The sequence below is a fragment of the Nyctereutes procyonoides genome, unplaced genomic scaffold (genome assembly GCF_905146905.1).
Source record: "Nyctereutes procyonoides isolate TBG_1078 unplaced genomic scaffold, NYPRO_anot_genome, whole genome shotgun sequence".
NCBI classification, from domain to species: Eukaryota; Metazoa; Chordata; class Mammalia; order Carnivora; family Canidae; genus Nyctereutes; species Nyctereutes procyonoides.
Window position 1 is genome coordinate 33,942,218 of NW_026575131.1, and position 24,459 is coordinate 33,966,676.

General features: G+C 38.1%; 1 protein-coding gene across 1 annotated transcript in view; it reads left to right on the plus strand.

Annotated features, from left to right (window-relative positions):
• The window catches only part of ERC2 (ELKS/RAB6-interacting/CAST family member 2), a 901,810-nt gene that overhangs the window by 15,194 nt on the left and 862,157 nt on the right, over positions 1 to 24,459 (plus strand). The window contains exon 4 of the mRNA XM_055344919.1: positions 18,706 to 19,500. Within this exon, the coding sequence (XP_055200894.1) occupies positions 18,844 to 19,500 (657 nt within the window). The 5' untranslated portion in view covers positions 18,706 to 18,843. The remainder of the gene's footprint in view (positions 1 to 18,705; positions 19,501 to 24,459) is intronic.

A 24,459-nucleotide genomic window follows, 5' to 3' on the forward strand; every position in this document is an offset into this window, starting at 1 on the left:
GCCACCCAGGGATCCCTGTTCCACTATTTCTTATATTCTGCATACAAGTGAAACCACATAATTGTCTTTCTCTGATTAACTTAATTTTGCTTAGCATAATACCCTCTAGTTCCATCTACATCAAAGCAAATGGTAAGTATTCATCCTGATGGCTGAGTAATATTCCATTGTGTATATATACATATATATGTGCATGTATATGTATATATGTATATATACAGCTTCTTTATCTATTCATCTGTTGAAGGACATCTTGGTTCTTTCCATAGTTTGGCTGTTGTGGACATTGCTGCTATGAACGTTGAGGTGCTAGTGCCCCTTCATTTCACATCTGTATCTTTGGGGTAAATACCCAGTAGTGCAATTGTTGGGTTGTAGGATAGATCTATTTTTAACTCTTGAGGAACCTTCATACTGTTTTCCAGAGTGACTGTACCAGCTTGTATTCCCACCAACAGTGTAAGAGGGTTCCTCTTTCTTCAATCCTCACCAACATTTGTTATTTCGTGTCTTTGTTAATTTTAGCCATTCTAACTGTTATAAAGTATCTCGTGGTTTTGATTTGTATTTCCCTGATGACAAGTGATATGGAACATTTTTTCATGTGTCTATTGGCCATTTGTAATGTCTTATTTGGAGAAATGTCTTCTGCCTATTTCTTGACTGGATTATTTGTTTTTTGGGTGTTGAGTTTGATAAGTTCTTTATAGATCTTAGATACTAGCCCTATATCTGATATGTCATTTTTGAGTGTCTTCTCCCATTCTGTAGGTTGCCCTTTAGTTTTGTTGACTGTTTCCTTTGCTGTGCAGAAGCTTTTTATCTTGATGAAATTCCAATAGTTCATTTTTTGCTTTTGTTTCCTATGCCTCTAGTGATGTGACTTGCAAGAATTAACCATTTTTAAATGTACACTCTTGTGGTATTGAGTACATTCATAATGTTGTGAAACCATTAGGACCATCCATTTCCAATTTTTTTTTTTTTTTAGAGAAGGAGGGAGGGAATGAGGGAGAGAGAAAAGGAGAATGAGAGAGAGAGAGAGAATGAAAGAGAATATTAACCAGGCTCCATGTCCAGCATGGAGCCAGATCAGGGGCTGGATCTCACAACCCAGAGATTATGACCTGAGATGAAATCAAGAGTTAGATGCTTAACTGACTGAGCCACTCAGATGGAGCCCCCATCTTCAGATTTTTTACATTATCCCAAATGGAAACTCTATACCCATTAAACAATGACTCCGTGTTCCTTCCTACCCCAGCTTCTTGGCAACCATTATTCTGTTTTCTGTCTCTATGAATTTGACTGTTTTAGGTATCTCATGCAAGTGGAATCATACAATTTTTGTCCCTTTGTATCTGACTTAATTCACTCAGCATGTATTTTCAAGGCCCATCCTTGATGTAGCATGAATGAGAATTTCATTCCTTCTTTTTTTTTTTAAATTTTTTAAAATTTCATTCCTTCTTAAGGATGAATAATACTCCATTGTATTTATGTACCACATTTTATTTATCCATTCATCCATGGATGGAAGTTTAGTTTGTTTCTACCTTTTGACTATTGTGAATAATGCTTCTGTAAACATTGGTGTATAAACATCTCTGCCAGTTTTGTTTTTTAGGGTGATTAGTTCTCTTGTACTTCTATCTTGCACCCTGTAAGAGTAGAGTGGTTTTCCAGGGTTCAAAAGAAGTTTTCAGTAGGATGCTGATATTAGCAGTGTGAAGTCCTTTGGAGCACTTTAATATGTTCAAGTCAGAGGGACATGAGTAGGGCACTTAACAGCATCTACTCATAAGGCTGTTATACAAGTAAGTGGAGAAGCTGGTATTTGAATCTTGAACTCTTGACTCAAAGCCCATGCTTTTAATTGCTCTGTACTGAGCCGCCTTTAATTTTAAGTATAATAGTACTGGGATACAAAGGTGATAACCATGATTAGACATGGTTATTGCCTTTAAAGATCTATCAGGGTTGAATCATCTGTCTTGCAAAATGTTCATGGGAAGATGGACTTCCAGATTACTTTGTGCAATCTGGAACTCACAAAGCCAATGATTGTAAGATGGAATCACAGATAGGAGGTGCATGGTCTCCTTTCTCTTGACATCCTGTGGTGAGGCATGCTTGGGCCAAACGTGACTGGACTCTTCATGGCACTGTGCTCCAGGGCAAGCACTCACATATGTGGTGATCATTGGTGTTGTGCATTCCAGCCAAACCCATTGACGTTTCCTGTCATTCATTTGAACTGTTTGCATAACTATATTATCTCAGTAGGATTTATCCTCCTTCAAGCCTTTCCAACATTGCCTTCCTCTTGATGTCCAAGCATTAGGAACAGCTATTTGTTAGGAAAGAAATCAGGGTCCAGGAATGATAAAGAGAATACATTTGGAGGCAGTTGAAATGGTTGGTGATGTGTATGTATGCCTGAAAAGACATAACTTGCAAGCGATTTGCATTTGTCTGGAGACCTAACATGAGATATTTTATCTCTGAAAGAATGACACTACCAAATTGGTATTGTGGCAAAAGGAAGAAAGAGATGAGAAATAAATCAGTGAGAAAATGCTGCTCTATATTTTAGCCTAAATGTTAAATATTTTGTTTTAGTGTTGTATTTGTGGGAGATGGGTATATTAATCAGACACTGCCAAGTTATGCTGAGATAACAACCTCCAAATCTCAGTGGTTTATTTCTCTCTCGTGGGTTGTCTGTGGTACTATCCTACATTGTCTTTATTCTGGTTCTCAGGTGGAAGGAATGGTCACTTTCTTGGATGAGCCAGTCTCACTGTAAAGAAGAAACCAATGGATTGTGCATAAGATGGCTCTTACGGCTTCTGTGTGGATATGGCCTGTGTTACTTTGGTTCACATTGCAATGGCAATACAAGTCAAATGGCCAAGCCCAATGTCAGAGGGGCAGGAAGGACTCTCCTTTTATGGGAAACAGACTGTAGGGATGAGATAACTGGAGAGGGACAGTGAATATTTTGAACAAATGATGCAATTTTTGCACTGGCAAAAATTTTACCCTTATGTGCAAATTGCTTAGCAACCTTTTTAATCAGCCAATCTTTGTAGAGCTGTTGCAACATGTCTAATATTGTTATTCCTCCTTTATACATAAAGAAGAAACATATTGTGCTTAAAGGTCTAGTTCTCTTCCTGGAATCCATGTAAAACCACCCACATAAGTAATATTATTAATTCTAATTATTTAGTCAATTTACTGTCTTTTAAGAACTGATCATAGAGAATGAAGGGAACATAAGGCTCAGAATTGAGTGCTTTTCATAATCATATGTGGAATTAATAGAGAGCAAAGAACTAATTTTTTTTAAGATATTTTATTTATTTATGAGAGATACAGAGAGAGAGGCAGAGACATAGGGAGAGAGAGAAGCAGGCTTATCACAGGGAGCCTGATGTGGGACTCAATCCCAGATCAGATCCCGAGATCAGATCCCGAGATCACGCCCTAAGCCAAAGACAGATGCTCAACTGCTGAGCCACCAGGGGTCCTCAAAGAAATAATTATTAACAACAAGATGATCATCCTTTAATGTTGATGATGATGAGAGTTGTACTCTGTATTTACTAAGCTTCAAGCATTGAGCTGAGCACTTGTGCTTTCTTTGATTTAATCAGGACTTACCTTAATTTTGTGAAGTAGCCATTGTTATTCACTGAAGCTCAGAGAGATTTGTTAACCAGCTCAAGGTTAAACAAATAATAAATGTGGGATTCAGGATTCACACAGATAATAAATATGGATCTCAGGACTTAACTAGAATTTCTCAAAGATGGATGAGATACCTTTTAAAGAAATTATTTGTAGAACCCCAGGGTTGACTTAAATTACTGTATTATAGTAATTGTAATATGTAATGTGTAATGGATGTAATATGTAATGTGTAATGATTCTAATGGTAATATGTAATGTAACTGCAGGTGAGGTTTTTTTTTTTTTTGTTTTGTTTTTGTTTTTTTGTTTTTTTTTTTTTAGCTCCTATGCCTTTATAAAACCTAAATCAATTTAGAAGTTAAATATACTTCAAGGCACCTGGCTGGCTTAGTTGGTGGACTATGTGACTCTTTTTTTTTTTTTTTTAAGATTTTATTTATTTATTCATGATAGACGTAGAGAGAGAAAGAGAGGCAGAGACACAGGCAGAAGGAGAAGCAGACTCCATGCCAGGAGCCCGACGTGGGACTCGATCCTGGGACTCCAGGATCGGGCCCTGGGCCAAAGGCAGGCGCTAAACCGCTGAGCCACCCAGGGATCCCGACTATGTGACTCTTAATCTTGGGGTGGTGGGTTTAATCCCCATGTTGGGTGTAGGGATTATTAAAAACAAATAAACAAACTTAAAAAGTAAGTATACTTCATATTACTAATTCAAATTGACAAAATTAATTTAACCACATTAACTAAATTGCTGCTTATAACAAATATGATACTACTCTAGGTGGATTCTTTGGCAGTCAACTGGTCTACCTGCTATGTAGTAGGTGGTGACTCCAATTCTCCCACCATATTCACAATATTCAGCTTCTTTGAAACTTAGATTCATGCTGAGGAACTTGACCTCCCTTACCTTTCATTGAGCAAGAACTTGTCATTTAGATTCCCAAGTCTATCTTTTTTTCTTTCTCATTGACTGAAGGTGATTCCTGCGGTAGGGCTTGTTGCTCAAACACAATGGGCATGGCTGCTGTGATGATTAAGGATATCCTTACATTATTTGTTTTCAGAGTATTGAAATAAAAATGACCTTTTCTCAGGAGACTTACAAATTCCTTATACATAGCTGTAGATCTATCCCCTCCTCAGTACTTCCTAGGTTAAAAAAACTGGGTTTTCTCTCTCTGGTATTCTGTCTTTCTTTTATAAGACTCTCTCCATGTGAGACCACTCTCTATACTCCTAGAAAGGTTCTCATCTATTTCCAATGTTCACAATACCTGGCAGCCTTGCACAATATCTACAGTTATTGCTCATGTAAACCTGAATAAAGGGGCTCTGACTCCTCTTTGAAATGGAGGTCTCTGGATCTCTGGAAGGTCAGAAACTATATTACAGATTTGTTTTCTAGAAATATTGGTGAAGAGATTTGAACTATGTGCTGTAATTTCCCTTTTAATATACTTTTATATTAGATAAGCTTACCCTTATCTATGTACTAAGAGATTTAACTGAGTTTCTTGATGACTTAATGTAGATATTAACTCTCATAATTTCAGTTTTTTTAATGCATTTCTGAGCAACACTCAGCACTGCCTTGCACTTGACCCTTGCTATAGGCTCCTGTGATTCCTCCATGGTAATCAGTCATATTTTTGAGAGACCCCAGAATTAAGATATAGCATTTATTCTTTCTCTTCTTTGCAGAATACATAGATGAATACTTGTCTCTAAAATGTGCACATTTAAGCCATTCCCCATCTCTTGCTATTGACTGTACTGTGGTTGTTTTTGTTCTTCTTTTTTTTGGGAATAGCTTAAAATCTTTGCCAAATTTTTTCCTTGTGTGTGTGATTATGTGTATATTCTTTTCTAGCAAAAGCCTATTTAGACATAATCCTTCATGTTGATTTTAAATGTAGAAAAATTTTGTGTGATTGAGTTTTTAAGGGCATAGGGGTGGAGATGTTATTCCTTACCTTTCTATCACTTTCTCTGGAACACCTGTTGACAGATGGAGAATTTTTTAGTGTAAAGCTGATAATTCCTGAATATTCTTTTTTGTAAGTACACTATAGCTAAAGCTTTGCCAATTGACTTTTTATGTTTGCAGATTAAAGAAAATGCACAGATGTTTTAAAAATGAATCTAAAAACCTTATTTATCTCTTCAGTGCAACCAGCTTAATTTGTTATATTTATGACACTTTATGAGGCAATGAGTAATGTTGTTATAGTCAGTATATTATATTAACTATAATTGTCTTTTTATTTTGGTTTAGCATCTCACTTTTCTATTTTAACTGTTTATTGCTTGAGATTTTGCTATATTTTTAACTCATAGATTTAGCTGCGTACTAGATAGTGATTCCTTTAACAAAAGTTTTTAGGTCTTTCAGGTTTTAAATTTAATTCTTTAGAATGAATTGATAGAGTTTGAAATTAAAACTAAGGAAATGGTTAGTGGAAAGTACAGTTACCTAAATACATGGATATACAGAGTCCTTACTTTATAGTACAGAATATAGTCAACCTCTTCACTTAAGTACCTTACCATAAAATAGAGCCAAGGCAGCTGAACATGTAATCATGCTAAATCTGCACATGGAAAACAGTAATTATAAAACGAGTTTGAGGAAACCAAAGGAGAGAGTAGTGATGTGTGGATGAATGTGTTTGAGTTGCAGAGTGCTTCTTGGAGAATGATAGGAAAGCATTTTTTAAAATCTCTGCTATATCAAGCTTGACTTTTTTCCCCTGATTCATACCATTGTGGAATTTAAAAATGAAATGGCTTATTATTGGGACTTTCAATACCTATAGTTGTATAATAGTACAGCCTGAAGATGATGGGAAAATGGGCATTTTTCTTTCCAGTTTTAAAAAATGGTTGATGTCTTGAGCAGTTTTGAATAGTAGGCTGTATTTGACTTGGGAGTGTCTGACAAAACAAGCTTCATGGACTGAGAGAATTCTAAGACAACTTGAAATTTTGAAACCAGCATGCCCTGTTCTGGTAGCCTTGAGCTTATCACAGTTAGCTTTATTTGAGCATTAGCTGTATGCTGGGCATTGTGCTAATTACTTTTCTTTTATTATCTTACTTATTCTTTCCCAAATTACTATGAAAAATATTGCTATTATCCCCATTTACAGCTGAGAAAAGTGAGGATTGGAGAAGTTAAGTATTTTGCTTAAGGCTGCACATTGGGAAATTTCAGTGTGTCTTCAACTAGATCTGATTTTGAGGTCCTTTCTTTCCTTTTTAAAAACACTATGTTAGGGCACCTGGGTGGCACAGTTGGTTAAGTGTCCGACTCTTGGTTTTGGTTCAGGTTGTGATCTCAGGGTCATGAGATGCAGTCCTGTGTTGGGCTCCATGCTCAGCATGGAATGTGTTTGGGACTCTCTCTCCCTTTGCCTCTCCCCTGCCCCAGGCATAGGTGCCCTCTCTCCCTCTAAAAATAAATAAATAAATCTTAAAAAATTATTTTAAAAGAACAAACACTATGTCTCACCTTCCTGGCTATAGTAACAAAATTGTTGTTACTAAATGTCATGGAAGTGATTTCAATGATATGATGAAAATAACATAATAGTAACTATGTTCTCTCAAATATTCAAAATTTTTTGCATATCTTCTGTGTACTCTTAGGCCTGGTCAGGAAGAACCCTTGGACAGGGCCTCAGGCTCTGCCTTCATCTGATTGCATCTTCCCCGTGGGGGAAGAGTCTGCAGGGCTGAATGGAAATGTCCACCTGGAGCCTATGTCAGCATTCTAGGGTCCACTCTGCATACCCACAGGCTTGAGACTCCCTTTCCGAAATGACCCTGAGTTGTCTTCCAGGGTCTGTTTGGACTTTTTTGCCAGGTCTGTCCTCCTGAGGAGAAATCATGCTATCAGTGTGTATACCCTCAGGCCTGGAGTTGCTGTGGGGCACCTATTTGTAAAAATATAGGACAAGTGTCAGCAAACTCCTGCCTGTATGCTGAGTCAGCTAACACTTGTTTCTATAAATAAAGTTTTATTGGAACACAGCCACACTCATCTGATTACAGATTGTCTATGGCTGCTTTGGTGCTGAAATGCAGAGTTGAATAGTTGTGACAAAGACTAATGGCCCACAAAATCTAAAACATTTACTATCCGGTGTTTTATAGAAAAGGTTTGGTGCCCTCTGGTCTAGACAAGCTAGCCTGGTGTGCAGGATGCAGAGTTCATGTGTATGGGACCCCCTGGGGTGTGGCTAAGCCAGGGGTGGGGAGAGAAGGATGTTGGCTGGAGACAGGTCTGTCTCTTGCACCATATTTTGGCCAGATCTTTGAAGAATCCAGTTCTTAGTTTAGAATTCAAACTTCACTTTCCACATTTTTATATTTGTCAAGGTAGGAATATAGAATATATTTTATTTATCAGTTTTTAGCTCACTTTATAACTGTAAAATGTATGGATATATGGTACTTGGGCCTCCATTTGTACTCTTGCCCTGGGACCCACAAATGTTAGAAGAACTGTTAAACCCTGGGGTATAGGTTAAGGGTTTAAAGTAGGAGTCCAGAGAGGCCCCAATAAATAATTACACAAATTAATATGGAATTATAAAGTGTAGAAGGGCTTTTGGGTCATATATGGATTGTTCAAAAGCCTTACTCCAAGTTTCATTTGTCCAAATTAAACCAAAAATGCTGGAATCCATCTGCCAGCTTAGCTGGAAGTTTAGGTCTTTCCTCCAGGGCTCACCCTACCTCTCTCTACCTCTTCCTGTCTTTTCTGACTCCCTTCCCCAGAATTACACTGCCCCAAAGTGAGGGGGGTATGGGTAAATTCCACGCCTAAGACCAGAGATAGGTTCTGTCTAACTATTCTGCTATATGATTGCATCTTTGTGCCACAAGGTGTTGCCATTGAGACTTGTCTTCCTCAGACAGAAAGATACTATGGTCCCTACTATATGGTCCTGCAAGGGAGGGTCAACCCAGTTTTTCAGTGGCCAGCTCAGCCACTGGTGTGCCATGCATGGGGCAGCTGATGCAGTTGGTGCCTCACCCACATCTCAGCACTCATGGACTGTATTTGGAACATGAGGGCTTTCTCATAGCTTCCATGTAATGCAGACTGGAAGTGCCAGGGGAGCAGATGTCTGCCACTGGGCAATGGATAACTTACCCTTATGGAGGTATAGTTCTGAGGCAGGCTCTACACTTTTTCTCAAAGCTCCTTCAATAGACTGAACCCAGTTTCCCATGGCAGAAACTTCCCTCAAAAAGGACCCCATATTGACTTCTTTCACTTCCATGTTTTAGTGCCAAATTCTTTCCTGAGTCTTTCCTGGGATTACTTTCTAAATGAACCACTTGTACCCAAATCCTTGTCTCAGTGTCTGATTGTGGGGAACCCTGCCTGGCACACTTGGACCTCCTCAGGAATCATAGCCTTTTTTTAAATTTTTATTTTTAAGATTTTGTTTATTTATTCACAGGAGACACAGAGAGAGAGAGAGAGTGAGGCAGAGACATAGGCAGAGGGAGAAGCAGTCTTCCTGTGGGGAGCCCAATGTGGGACTGGATTTCAGACACCGAGTGCCAGACACTAGGATCATGCCCTGAGCTGAAGGCAAATGTTCAAACGCTGAGCCACCCAGGTGTCCCAAGGAGTCGTATCCTTGTACACAGCATTATGCCCTACTGCACAAGCTCCACATAATATGGCTATGGCATGTTTCTAGGAGTTTCCCTTCTCACCGGCTTTGTCCATACAGGCTTCTCCATGACTTATCTTGAGTCCCAATCACCAGCCTGCATATTCTCTTATCTTTTCTTTATTAAAGATTTTATTTATTTATTCATGGACACAGAGAGAGAGAGGCAGAGACACAGACAGAGGGAGAAGCAGGCTCTGTGCAGGGAGCTTGATGTGGGACTCGATCCCGGGTCTTCACGATTGTGCCCTGGGCCAAAGGCAGGCGCTAAACCGCTGTGCCACCCAGGGATCCCTGTCCCATATTCTCTTATCTTGAAGTAGTTGTTTTATTCCTGGTAGCTGTAGTATTGTTTGTGACCATGTTCATCTCCCACAGAGCTCACTGAATCTTGGGTTTGTGACTGGAGTATCAGTGATTTTCCTCCAGAATCCTTTGTGCATACTGATTACTCTCCTGTATGGCTTCCTGTTTTGCAAACCAAGACCCTGAGGAGGTGCAGCTTTGATTGAATCTGTCATACCATGACAAAAGAGCAACATGCTTTGAGAGAATATAGCCAAGAGACCTAATTTGGATGGGATAGACCTTGTAGAGAGTATGCTATTGGATGTTGTGATCCAAGTGATGATTAGGAATGAGCCCTATAGAGAGAATAGCACAGGTAAAGCTCTGAGTCAGGAAAGGACTTGGTGCAACTGAGCATCAGAAAGAAGACTCAGGCAGAGTCATTGATTAAAATGGCAAGAAAGGAGGCTGGCAGTATTGACATTGGCCAAATCCTGTAGGGCCTCAGGCCATGGAAAGAATTTTGATCTTTGTCCAAAGAGCATTGAGATGTTTTGAAGGGCTTTAAGTGGGTCAGGGGAGGTATTTTGTGACCAGAAATGTACTTTAGAATATGATGTGCGAGACAGAAGGAGGAGGATTAGAAAAGGAGAGATGCTTTGGGAGGGTATGGGAAAGCTGAAGTAAGTCATGCTGCTGTAATAGGGTAGTGACAGTAGAAGTGGAAACAAGGGAGCAGATGAGGACAGATTTTGGATGTAGAATTGATAGGATTTGGTAATGGACTCAAACTGGGTGGTGAAGGAGCATGAATTCTTTTTAAAGATATTTTAGGGGCAACTAGATAGCTCAATCAGTTAAGTGTCTGACTTTTGGTTTTGGCTTAGGTCATGATCTCAGGGTTGTGAGTTTGGGCCCCCATATCCGGCTTCAGGCTCTGTGTGGAGTCTGCTTGAGATTCTTTACCACTTCCTCTCCCTCTCCCTCCTCTCACTCCCCCGATTGTGTTGTTTTCTAAAAGAAATGAATAAATTCTTTTAAAATATTTTACTCATTTATTCATTTATTTATTCATGAGAGACAGAGAGAGAGGCAGAGACATAGGCAGAGGGCGGAGCAGGCTCCCTGTGGGAAGCCCGATGCAGGACTTGACCCCAGGACCCCAGGATCACACCCTGAGCCAAAGTGCCCCAAAGTATTTTTTTAAAAAAATATTTTATTCATTTAGGGATGACTAGGTGGCTCAGAGGTTGAGCATCTGCCTTTGGCTCAGGATATTTTATATGGGTAAGAGTGATAAAATATAAATGCCTATAGGGGCAAGAATGAAAAGAGAGAATCAGACTGAATAAAAGACCATAGGGAGTGGTGGGAACTATGGCAAACTGGAGGGGACATACTCTCTCTTGAAGGCGTAGCTGCTGGTTGATTCTAACTGTTGTTGTCATGCAGCAAAATGGGTTTGACATTGTCTGATTTTTTAGATTTTCAGGAGATGCTGAAATCTGTATTTCAATGTGAAATGTCTGTGTCTCTATGCTGGCAACTAGATCAAAATTCTAAAGAACACTGTGCTAGCCAAATATAACACATCTGCGGGCAGCATCTGGCTTCTGGGCAGCTGCTTCTTGCTTGAGATTTGTTCTACACTCTGTCTTCCTCTAGAAGAATTTCAGAATTAACTGTAGTCTGTGACACAAAGTTTTTTAAAAGTTGGGGATGCTGAGAAGAAAAAGAGGGTATTTTAATTTGGGCTAAATCTTGGGAGATACTGATGATCTCAGCTCACATGGTCTGTCAGCAGGACTCAGGTGATGGGCTGAGGCTGAGATCTGTGGAAATAAACTTAACCTAATTTAGAGCAGATAGAAGGAAGTGCTTTCCTCTTAAAATAGACCATTCCAGACCATGATAGTCTGAGACACTTGAGGTAGACAGAACAAGGCTCTTTCCACCTTGTTTCTCTCTGAGCTTATAGTTCAAGAGTCCATAAGCCTTTTAAATAATGAGTGGATGAGTGTATGTTTTATTTATGAATCCATATGCAATTAGAGAAAATATTCTTATAGGTTCATAATATCATCTTTGATTTGGTTTTGTATTTGAGTCTTAAAGGGAACTTACCCTCAAACTTTGAATTTTATTCATGAGGTGCTTTTGAAGTGAAAGGTGTCATGCAATTAATTTCTTTCGTGTTGCATTCAGCAACATTTGTCTGTTTCTGTGCTCAGTTTAATCTAATTAATAATTTATCCTTCTTGGGATTGTACATTGCAACTACATAAGAAAGCAGGTATTTTTAAGAGTTTATGAGAAAGCTCAATAATTGAGCCTATCTTGGGCTCATAATAGTATTTGAAACAGTAAGATCTTAACTTTGGCCTCATTTCTTATAATGCATTTATAGTTAGGTAGAAAAGCTTAGAAATGGTTACCCTGAAGTCAGTCATGGGAAATAGAAGGCATTATTGCATTATTGATTGCTGAATAAGGTTGATCTCTTTGCTCTTTCTCAGGGATTCATTTTACAGAACTAAAAAAAAAAATTCAGGATAGACGAGAATTAGGAGACTACAACCCAAAAAAGCCCGAGTGTCAAAACAAGTACCTAAAAATATATCAGGAGACTTAAACACAGCTGGGGGTGTGTGTGGGGGGGTTGTGAGTGACTCAGTAGAACAAGTAGGAATCATGAGGCTTAGGAGGACATGACAGCCATGGGAGCTCTCCTTGGCTTACCTTGTCAATTGGGCGTGCCTCATCTGTGAAATGAACATCACCCTTTGTGCTACAGCTAGCTATAAAGGCAGAATTATTCCAGGAAACCATCTTGCTCTTTGTCAATCTGGAGAAAGAGAGTAATTCCCCAAGTATTGGGCCTAGGTTGCTAACGACAATTTATTGTTAAGAAGCAGATGTGTACTGATGAAGAAATCATTCTGTTACCATTTTGATGGTCTCTGAAATTCCTCTTTGATTTAATAAGTCCTGTGGAATTGTATGTAATGCCTCTTGTCTGGTGTGCTTTGGAGTAAGCAAGATCCTGTTTCCTCACTTCTTAGACACACATACTCATGATAATGGACTTGTATTACTTTTGACATTCTGGCTTCTCTGTTGAGTGTTTGAAAAATAAATACAGAATTATATTTATTTCTTGTTCTGGTAAGGTCAAAACTCCAACCAGTCATTATTTTGATCTTCTGAATTTCCCTCTGAGAGATCAGTTTTGATTCTTTTGGGTCACCTTTATGTCCTTGCCCTTAAAGCAGCGCCTGGTCCCTGTAATCATCTGCTCCTCAAACCAAGTTAGATCTGAGATGAAGAAAACTCAGAGAAAGTCTATTCTAATAGGTAAAATTTCCATAGATAGAAGCTGTGTCCCAGCATTCAACACTGGAAATTAGGCTGATGCTTAAAAAGTAATTATTACATGAATAAATCCAAATGTTCAGTGAAACATTTTCAGGTTTTTTGAAGGGAAAAAGGAATCTCTCGTCAAATAAATTTGGGAAGAGCTACATTACATGCTCACTATTAGAAGAGTCACAGTACACATTAGTGTCCTAAAGTCTCTGAAACATCTTGGTGTAAAATCAAAACCGTTAGCCTTGTTTATCTGAACATTTGCCAAACTGTTGAGGAAGCAGTGGCATAAAGCAGAACTGGTGTAGCACGCTATTGGTACTTAAATACTTCTTAAGGTGTATTTATTGAATATGTAGAGCTATGATCCTGAGTTGGATAATTGAAGTATTTTTGATAGCCTTGAGAGAAGATCGTGACTTCCAGAATATATTGAGAGTAAAGAGTAGAGGCTGTTGGAGGTGAAGTAGTCAAGGGTAAGGATGGGAGTATAAATTGTTTCAACATTTCTAGAGAATTTTGATAGTGGGTATCAAGAGTCTTAAATTTTGATCTTGTAATTCTACTTCTGGAACTTTATCCTAAGGAAATAATAGGAGATGTATACAAATCTTCATCAATCAGAATACTAATTATGGTATTTCCTTTTTAAAAAGAAATTAATTAGGTGTCCCAAAATAGATGATTGGTTGAATAAATTATTATATAACCATTCAGTGAAATGTTAGTGACTGTTTCGCTTCTTTTGCTGCATAGCAACAACCAACTTCCCCTTCCCCAAACTTTGGAGACTTTAAACAAAAATTCATTATTTCCTATCACTCTTTGGGTTGTTTGGGTGATCCTTCTATTACACATAGGGTTCGCTATCACTCATGCACCTAATTTCAGCTGGCAGGGCTGGAAGATCTAAGATGCCTATCTTCAGAGTGTGGTGTCTTAGTGCTGGCTCTTAGCTGGGATACCTTAGTTCTCCTTCTTGTAGCCTCACTTCATGTGATGTCTCAGCTTCTGGGATTTTTCTGTGAGCTCTCTTTCCAGTAAGCTAGCTTGGACCTTAAATCTCTGGTTTTTAAGGCTGCTATGCCTCTTTAGAGCTAGGCTCAGACCTGGAACAGTGTCACTTCTGCAGCATCTGCTGGTCCAAGCAGTCATAAGGCCTGTCTAGATTCAGGTGGAAGAGAAATAGAATCCACTTCCTTGTGGAAGGTGAGACAAAGGTGTACAGGAAGAGAAGTTGGTGGCCATCTTGGAGACTCATGGTGGCCGTTAAAAATCATGTTTTATTAAGACATTTTATGGCATTAATGTTAAGTGGAAAAAAGAAGATGACGTTGAGATAAAACATTAAAGAAAATGGAGAGTACAATATTTTATATAGAATATAACAACTAATTTTGTTTAAAATTACATACACAGGCACTTAAAAAGAATTGGAAGCAACAACATCAACTTATTAACAGATATTGCCTATCAGTGCCAGGATTGGGAGTGTTTTCATTTTCTTCAGTATGCATATCTATACTTTAAAATTTTTCTATTATCATCTATCAGCTGTTTTAACAATTAAGGAAACTGATAATTTATTGGGTCAACTGGAAGGTCTTTTACAAATTTCAAAGATTAGAGACATGTATATTTCATGATCCCATGCCAAAAATTAGAATCATTAGTCAAAATTAGAACCAATTAGCCAAAAACTTTTAACTACCTTGACATTTAAATATATCTTTCTGAATAATCCCTGGCATAGGAAAAAATTAAAAAGAGAAATAGAAAGCTAATTTATAGATGACAAGAGTTCTAAACATAAAATCCTGGAATACGCAGCCGATGTATATAATTTTACATACATTCATCAGAAAATATGATTGAAGATAAATGAACACTTTATACAAAAAGGCAAAGTAAACACAAAGAAAGTATAAATTATTATTAAGGATAAAGAGATACTGATGAAATGGAAGACAGAATGTAGTAAAATGTATCAATAAAACAAAAGTTATATCTTTAAAACACTAAAAAAGTACACAAACATTTGTCATATGGTTGTCAAGAAAAACAAAAATACAAACAACATTAGGAATAAGATGGGGGCATAACTGGAGGAGATTTAAAAACATTTTTTTTTTGAGATTTAAAAATTTTTAAGGAAAAATCACACAAAGCAATACCAGTAAAACTGAAAAATTTGGATGGAATGAACTGTTGCTTAAGAAACATTTTAATGATCATTGGTACAAAATAGGTAACACACCTGAGTAGATCATTAAACACAGTGAAAAATAAAAAGTAATCAACAGCCAAGCCCACTGGGTTTTATGGGTGTGTTCTGCCAAACATTTCAGGGTTAGAGAAGTCTCTTACTATGCTAACTGTTCCAGAAAATGTGAAAAATGGAAAGCTTCTCAGCCCATTCCATTACACTAACATAAACCTGATACTATACCTAGAAAGAGAACCCAAGGAAACATGGGAGCTATTGTTAACATGTTTTGCTCTTTAACTAGAGAAACATTGTTTCAAATAAGTTACTATATGTTTGTATATAGTATGTTATCTGTGTGTTATGTGCCCTGTGTTTCCAAAATGATCACATACACTTTTTATTTATTTATTTATTTATTTATTTATTTATTTATTTATTTATTTTTATTGAAATGTTTTTTTTTTTTTAATCAGATCCACTTTTTGTTGATTATTGCAATTCACCAAAGCCTAGGTCAGTTAGGCTGGTAAAATTACCAAAGATGAAATCTGTGTGGGTATACATTTTGTCAAGTTTGAATTGAGACCTCTAACCTAGCTAGAGACCTCAGAAATATCTGCTTCTATACACAAGAAGAGAAGACAGGGGATGACAAGTTAGATTTCATCACTTCTAGGAAGACAACTCTATAAGTGGTGGCTCAGTTAGAACCTAGATTCCTAGATTCTAAGCATAGAAAAAAATAACAAATTCATTTAGCTGTTGGAATTATAGAAGGGAAGTTCATTGTGATGAACACCTATATTAAGAAAAAAAGATCTCACATAAATATCCTAACTTTACACCTTAAGGAACTAGAGAAAGAAAAATAAACTAAGGCTAAAGTTAGTAGAAGGAAGAAAATCACAAATATCAGAGCAGAAATAAATGAAATAGAGACTAAAAAGACAATATAAAAGATCTTTGTTATAGAAAATTTCACACATACAAATAAAAGCAAGAGAAAGAAAACCACTTGGAATGCCAACACTGTTAACATTTTGGTGTGTGTTGTCCCAGTCTTCTCTGTAAGTTATCATGTATGTATGTGTGTTATATAAGGTGAGTAAACCAAAAAATGTTTTGTAGTCTGTTTTCCCCACCCCTGCCCCAACTAGTATGTCATGAACATCTTCCATCTCATTAACTACTCATGTTGTAGCCACATTATTCTATTTGGTGTCTGTCTCTCTCATTATTTATGTAACTATCCTATTGTTGGAACTGTTGATTTATCTTTTCTATAGAACAGATTATTTTGCAAAAATCTTAGATACAAAATGATTTTTGCATATTTTCAAGTGAAATAAAATAAAGCTCTGAGCAACATAAACATTTGAAACTAAGTTCCTTAGTTAGAAACAGGAATATAATTCTTTGTAGGAACTTTTTAGGGAAAGGAGGAGACTTTATGGAAAATATTTCTTCATACTATATATGAGGACTCTTTAGGGTATAAAGCACAGATACCCCAAATAGAATTGAATGTGATGAAAAAAGAAACTTATAAGTGAATGTATCCATTGTCTGTTGCTCCAGTAATGCTGTAGAACATCCAGCTGCAGAACATCAGTCAGTGACATACTAAGAAGCGTTTGTTTAGTCCATATTTGTATTGGGCTCATTGGATGTCAGCTAGACTTGCTCATGCATCTGTGGCCAGCTGCTGGTTGGCTAGGCAGCTCTGCTGATCTTGGCTGAGCTTGCTCAAATGTTTTGGGGTTGGTTAGCTGTTGGCTAGGACACCTTGACTCTATTTTATATTTCTCATCTTCCAGCAAGCTAGTCTGGGCATATTCTAATTACTATTGCAGAGGAAGATGAACAAGAGAGTAAATACACAAGTGCTACTTCAGGCCTCTGCTTCCTTCACACATGCTACCACCTATGGGCCAAAGCTAATCATATGAGTGAACTCAGAGTCGGATTGGGAAGGCACTGCCAAGGACACAGACACAGGAAAGGGTAAAGAACTTGGGCCATTAATGCAGTCAGTCTACCTGGCACGTGTAACTAAAATGGCTTGGGGTAGATGTACCTTCAATGACTGCAGGATGTCAAGTGATCCAGGGTGTCAAGTGATGTCACATGGTTTGATTTCATACTATCTAAAGGTTGGCTTTGCTTTCCTTTGCATTAACTTCACTTCTAGGGGAGCCATTTCCACATCAGAAGCTCCATCTCAAAAACAAATAATTCTAGCTGTAAAAGAGCTTATCTTTTCTAGTTATTTCCAGCTAAAGTATGGTATAAATCTTTTTGGGCCAATGTGGGTCACATGCCCATCTCTAACCTAAAGTCACTCAGCTACTTAGTTTTAGAGTGGAAATTTGAACCTTCTTTTGTGTCTTTCCAAAATTTGTGGTCTTAGTGTCTAAAAGGTGAAGAAAAATAAAGTACGCTAAGAGGAAGAGCAGGAGGCCATGATGTACCCCAATAAGGCCATTTGGGTCCTAACACTGAAGGGATAATCACAACCCTGTAGCCCAGCCACATAAAATTCTGCACCAAAGTACTTGACTAACCATGTCAGGGAGCTTCTACTACTTTTCTCCGAGGGATATGGGACCAAGAACTCTAACATGGTGTATTGTTTCCTTGTGCCATGTCTGTTTAGGTGTGAATTAGTGTGGAGTGAATATTTAGGTCAACCAAAATGCAAAAGAAATCCCAAAACACCAGCCTGAAAGAAGTGTGTGAAGAGAGAAAAAGACAGGACTACCATTTTCTCTGGTAATAGCATTTAGGATCTGGCAAGATATATAGGAGTCTTGATGGTTGAGCCATCTCTTTTTCTTCTAGCTCCAAAATGGCCAATAAGTTCCAATGCCTGAGTCAATGTGAGCTGATTGGTGGTAAACTATCTAGAGTATTGTGTTGAGAAGAGTTCCTAACTTGGTGGAAATGAGGACTAGTGATGTCTGGAATGTGTACAGGAGGGGGACATAAAAACATGATTGGCTGTTATTTGATATCCTAGGAAGCAAATGCTTCTCAGAGTCGCTGTTAAGCCACTTATGTATGAGGGTCATGCCCTTAGGATAATGGAGTATTTTATAGCTAAATTCTCTATGACGAATTCTATGGTGAATTTTCTAGAGGCCCCAACTGTCACTTAGCACAAATTAAAATGCAGAGCTTCATTTTCCTGAGGAGAAATGAGCTGCTTTTCTGTTCTGAGAACTTTTAAGCTTGTTTGGGAGCAAGGTGGAAGAAATATACAAAATGTTCACATATAGTAAGTAAAGTTTGGGGCCACTTTCTCAAAAATAGAATACGGTGTGACTGTTTATTGTCCATGTATCTATCATTATCATCATTGACCCATTAATATATTTTAAAAAATATAATCAGAGTTCTGAAGAAGTTTATTTTTTATTCTCTTTTTTTTTCCCTCTTTTTCAGATCTCTGGAGCCTTTTTCTGGTACAGATTGTGAAAAGAATGCATTGAAAATTCTGGCCAATAGTGGAAATATTGGCTTAACCCCCAACTTAGTATAGTATTCCTTCTCTTCAGTAGCACCTCATAGTAGACGAAAAAAATGTATGGAAGTGCAAGAACAATCACCAATCTGGAAGGTAGCCCTTCTAGATCTCCTCGTTTGCCAAGGTCTCCTCGTTTGGGCCACAGAAGAACAAGCAGTGGGGGTGGTGGAGGAACAGGCAAGACACTGTCCATGGAGAATATCCAGTCCCTTAATGCAGCCTATGCTACGTCTGGACCTATGTATCTGAGTGATCATGAGGGGGTGGCTTCGACAACTTACCCGAAGGGCACCATGACTCTGGGAAGGGCCACAAATCGAGCTGTATATGGAGGCCGAGTCACAGCCATGGGGAGTAGTCCCAATATTGCTTCTGCTGGACTTTCCCACACAGATGTTCTTTCATACACGGATCAACATGGTGGTCTGACTAGCTCATCCCATCATCACCACCACCAGGTCCCCTCCATGTTGAGGCAGGTAAGGGATAGCACAATGTTAGACCTTCAAGCCCAGCTCAAGGAACTTCAGAGAGAGAATGACCTTCTCCGGAAAGAACTAGACATCAAGGACAGCAAGTTAGGATCTTCCATGAATAGTATCAAGACCTTCTGGAGTCCTGAGCTCAAGAAGGAGAGAGTCTTGAGGAAAGAAGAAGCAGCCCGAATGTCTGTCCTCAAGGAGCAGATGAGGGTTTCCCATGAAGAAAATCAGGTAGGTTATGACTTATCTCAGTGTGTGTTTCAGCCTTGGCTTCTCACTGAGTAGTTGATGCTTTTCAGATGGCACCACAACCTGTGCAGAAGAAAGTTTGGCATCATCAAAAAAACTATGGTTTAGTTTATGTTTGACTTAGAGACTACAAAAGGGCATAAAAAATATGAAGTTATAGTTTGTGATCTTATTTTCCAATGACTTTTTCATACAGTTGTAGAAGAGGGGGCATCATCTTCATTGCCTAACTTTTATACTCGGTTAATTTTTTTGTCTTTTTCAGCACTAACAACAGCAGCTCAGGTGTACTTCCCTCTGCACCGAAGAGGAACATGTTAATTTTTGCAAGCGTAGACACTTTAATGGCAACATTTAGAGAGCCACATTTGACTGGTGAATTATTTATTTTTGAAGTCACAGCAACTTTATTTCCTTCTAGAATGAATGGAGTTTATTCTCTAAACAGCAAACCAAATAATATTAAACAAAATAATATTCAACTGGGTGGAATGGGTTTGGTATCATGTTAGAGAAACAAAAACTTTTAACATGGCCTTTCCTTTATCCATTCATATTACATAGGCATGTACTATGTGCAAGGTACCTTCTTACTCTTCTTTGATCTATCTTGCATGTTATAGCAAGATTAGTTTTCCCTGTGTCTACTTGCAGTTATGCCATTTCTCTGCTCTAAAGCCCTCAATAATTACTTATTGCCTTCAGAGTGAAATCTGTCTCTTAGACTGAGCTGACAACACCTTCATTTGGAAGGCCTGAGCCAGCCTTTCCAACCTTATCTCTGAACGGGCACATCTCCTATGTTACCTGCACTACAACTTGGTAATTCCTGCACTGACTCAGGGTTTTCCCCGTCCAGTCCTTTGCTCTTTCTGTTCCCTTTCTCTAGTGGCCTTCTCAGCACTCCCTCTCCTTGCCTCTTCCCTTTCAGTGTCTGCTGGTCTCCATTTCCAAATCCTACCTATTCTGTGGGGCTCATTTCTCTACTGCTGTCTTCATAAGGGGTTTATGAGGGCTTTATGAGTCCAACATGCCTGGGTTTAAATCCCAGCTTCACCTCTTACTAGTAGTGAGATTAATGTTATGAGACTGGAAGAAGAGAGTACCGTACCATTTCGTGGAAAAATTTCCAGATATCATTTAACTTTATAGAAATTTAAGATAATTCTAACTTGGCTGAACTAGATTCTTTGATAATTGGTCTTGGTGTTGGCCTCATGAAGCTCTCTGCCTTTCTTGGGGTTATCTGCTGGCCCTCCTATCTGTTTCCCTGGATACCACCCCTTGGAGTCCAGGTATCTTTAGAAGCACTTCTGATCTGTATGAGAATCTGCTCTTCATTCTGCTTCTGCATATAAAAAGCAATCACTTTATCCCTTTGACTATCTGACAGAGCCTTTGCTTGTTTTCAGATGTGGAAATGTGATTTTTAGTTGGAGGAGAAAGTTTTGTTCTTCAATCCTAAATCAAATTAATGCTTTTCACTATTATTTCTGCTTTTTTCCCCCCTGACTTTGCTGGTTCATGATGTCCTTGTGAACCTGTTACTGCTATGTGTATTTCCCTAGTTCTATACTGGTTTTCTTCTTTTTTAGTTGTTTTGGAAAATGGTTACAGCAGTTTAGAAATGATGCAAGTAGTGACAAGAGATTTCAAAAGCCATTCTTTAAATTGTCAGTTCTAAAATTACTTTTATTTATGCTGCTATCATTAAATTTTTTTGAGCATAGATCCCCACTTATACACATATTTATTTATAAACTACATGATATGCTATTATGCTAATGTATTATGTGTCTTTTCTGACATCTACACAGAATTAAATATGGAAGTGACTAAGTAAAATAAATAATATATTGATGTACATTTTAATGACACACAAAACCTTGCTGTTGTAAAAAACATTTTAAACCCCTTGTATATTTCATAAAAGTTAGTTTAAACTAGGAAATATTCGTAATTCTACTTAACTGTCCCATGTTGCCATCATCTAGAAACAAGTGAATGCTTGAGAGTGCTTCCAATACCCCTTCCAAATTCTGGAAACTACTATGATCACAGGCGATCTTGGACATTATGGGTGCCATATGACTATGTGACATATGATCCAGTAAAAGCCCCGGTATTAATCTATAAGTAATGTGATTTTGTATCTTAGATTAAAAATGTGAAAGGAGGAAGAAGCATGGAGAGTTTGAAAAGTCAATTTCTTGCAGTATGAGGTAGTATTGGGAAGTAAAGAATATAAACATTGACCAAAAGCAAGTTATTTTTAAAAAACTGAAGCATCTCTCCTTCTCCTATGGGAATTATACCAGGATCTGTTTTAGGGGTATATGAGTACCTGCTTCAGGATAGGGTAGATCCTGCTGCAGTAATCAAATCTCGCTGGCTTAACACATCAAGAATCCTTTCTTATTCACCTGAAGTGTGAAGTGGGTCAGGTGACTCTCCAAGGTAACCCTCCTCCAGGCAGTGACTCAAGATTCAGGGTTTCTGCATCTTGGCACATGGCTTTAAGAGTTGCCACACCAGAGAAAGGGGGTGCATGGAGATAGCACATTGGCTCCTAGTTCCTTGGACTAGAAGTGACACAATTACAGGGGCTTGGGAAGTATAGTATAGTCCTTACCTCTTTCCAGGAAGGAGAGTCAAAGATGAAGGAATGCTAGAAATTTCTACCAGTGGGGTTTTTGTGTTTGTCAAAAAGTGGAGCTAGAGGAAATAAAATTTGGGGAACAATCCAGACTTCTGTTGTTGCTGCTGTTTCTATTATTACTGCTACTGCTACCAATAGACATCTGTTGAGGGCTTACTATATGCCACACATTGTTCTTGGAGCTTTGTGTACATTATCTTATTTACTGTTTGCTTCAATTATTTGGAGTAGGTGCTAGACTTTTCACATTTTACAGATGAAAAATAAATGTAGAGAGAACAAGCAGCTTGCCCAATTCACATAGCTAGTTAATGAGAGAGTTGGCTATATGGTTTTGGTCTAGTTCATGCCAATGTCTAAGACTTAACTTTATGTTCCCTAACTCCTTATAGGATCACTGAGCTGTGAATATAATCTTAGTAAAATAGGAAGATTATATGTGTTAGATGAAAAAAAATGAGTAGTTCTGATAGAATGATTAAGAATGTGATTTAGTTTAATTGGGATTTTTATTCTTAATTAGGAATTTATTTATTTTTCTCAGAAGTGGTTTTTTGTGCTGTTTAGAGTTCTACATTTACTATAACTGACTATAATTTCCCTTTAGAGTAAAGAATCTTTTTTTTTTAAAGATTTTATTTATTTATTCATAGAGACACAGAGAGAGAGAGGCAGAGACACATGGAAAAGGGAAAAGCGGGCTCCATGCAGAGAGCCTGACGTGGGACTCGAGCCAGGGTCTCCAGGATCACGCCCTGGGCTGAGGCGGCGCTAAACCACTGCGCCACCGGGGTTGCCCCTGCGCCACCGGGGTTGCCCTAGAGTAAAGAATCTTCGAAACTTTTTCTATATGGAAGAAAATAATGTAAAGGACAGGAAGGACGTTTGATCGTGGTTTCTTACACACAGCAACCAGAGACTGCATCTACAAATGTAGTTCTACCAGTGGGTATTTGGATAACTAGAAGTTTACTAACGTACATTCAGATGATCTAAAACAATTGGAACTATACTATATGAATACAAATGGGAAGCAAGTTCATCATAGAGTGGAGGTCAGGAAGCTCAAGTGCTCTTGTATATGAAATTCATGGTTCTGTGTATTTAATGCAAACCTTTTACCTTTATGTGCAGTGTTGAAGAGGGCTCCCACTTATCAATTCTATTGCAGAATATTTTGAAGTTATAGTGATTCTGTCCAAGGGAGCTGAACCCAACTCCAGATCCAAGGGAGGATGTTGAATATTCTTCCTGTGTATAGGAAGTACAGGACTATATGGAACCTTGGAGGCAATGGGTAGGGCACTGTGACCAAATTTCTTATGTGCAAAGAGTAAATACTCAGGTTCTTGGATGGATATTCAACTCCAGACCTCCTCCCCACTCCTCTCACCCAGGTTCTCTCCAAGGCCCTACTTCTCAGCCATGTAGATCTACATGAATAAAAATACATATGGTACCACCAGGAGTTGCAGTATTGGCATTTGGAATCATTGGTATGTTTGTAATAAACTGGGGTGCATGGATGCACAGTTATACTTACATTATCACTTGTGCTTTTTGCTTCATGATGTGCTTTCTTGAATGGAAGAAGAGAGTGGTGGAGTATTATAGACAGCTGATTTTTTGGAATGATGTGAACCTATAGCTTGTGCTCTCAATGTCACACCCGTACACTGATTTGAAGAGAAGTGAGAAGAAATGATTTGGAGTGGATGTTTGGCTGCCACTTGAGGCAGTTCCCTTAATATTTGTAATAGCCTATGGAGTTAGGGTGGATGTTGGGGGCAGGAGAGTGCAAGCACTAGAAAGTTAAGTGAAATAATTTTCTCTAAAAGTTTATATGATTATCTTTTCTTTAAAGCTCCATTTATTTACCTGCATGATAGAGATCAGAGAGGGAAAAAATGGTAGAGAAGAAATTTTCAGAAAGTTCATAAGGACTTATGTCTTATAGTTCGATGCATATAAGTTAATGACTTTTCATATTCTAGAATTTTTTGGTAATTATTAACTTTATATTTTTAATAGACTACTTTTTCCGAATTAGATGTGTATTCAGCAATTTTGAGACATTTTCCTAACTTGTGCATGGCTAGCCAAGGATCTGCATGAATATAAATAGCATCACATGCTGGGAGATTGTACTCGATCTAATATTTACCCATCTTGTGCATGCAGAAGTGGGGCAAGGTCACTGGGAAACGTAACCTAAGAAGTGTAAGTAAACCTGCCTGGGGAGGTTTATGGCTTTGAAGCAATGGTTATGTGATCATTTCTAT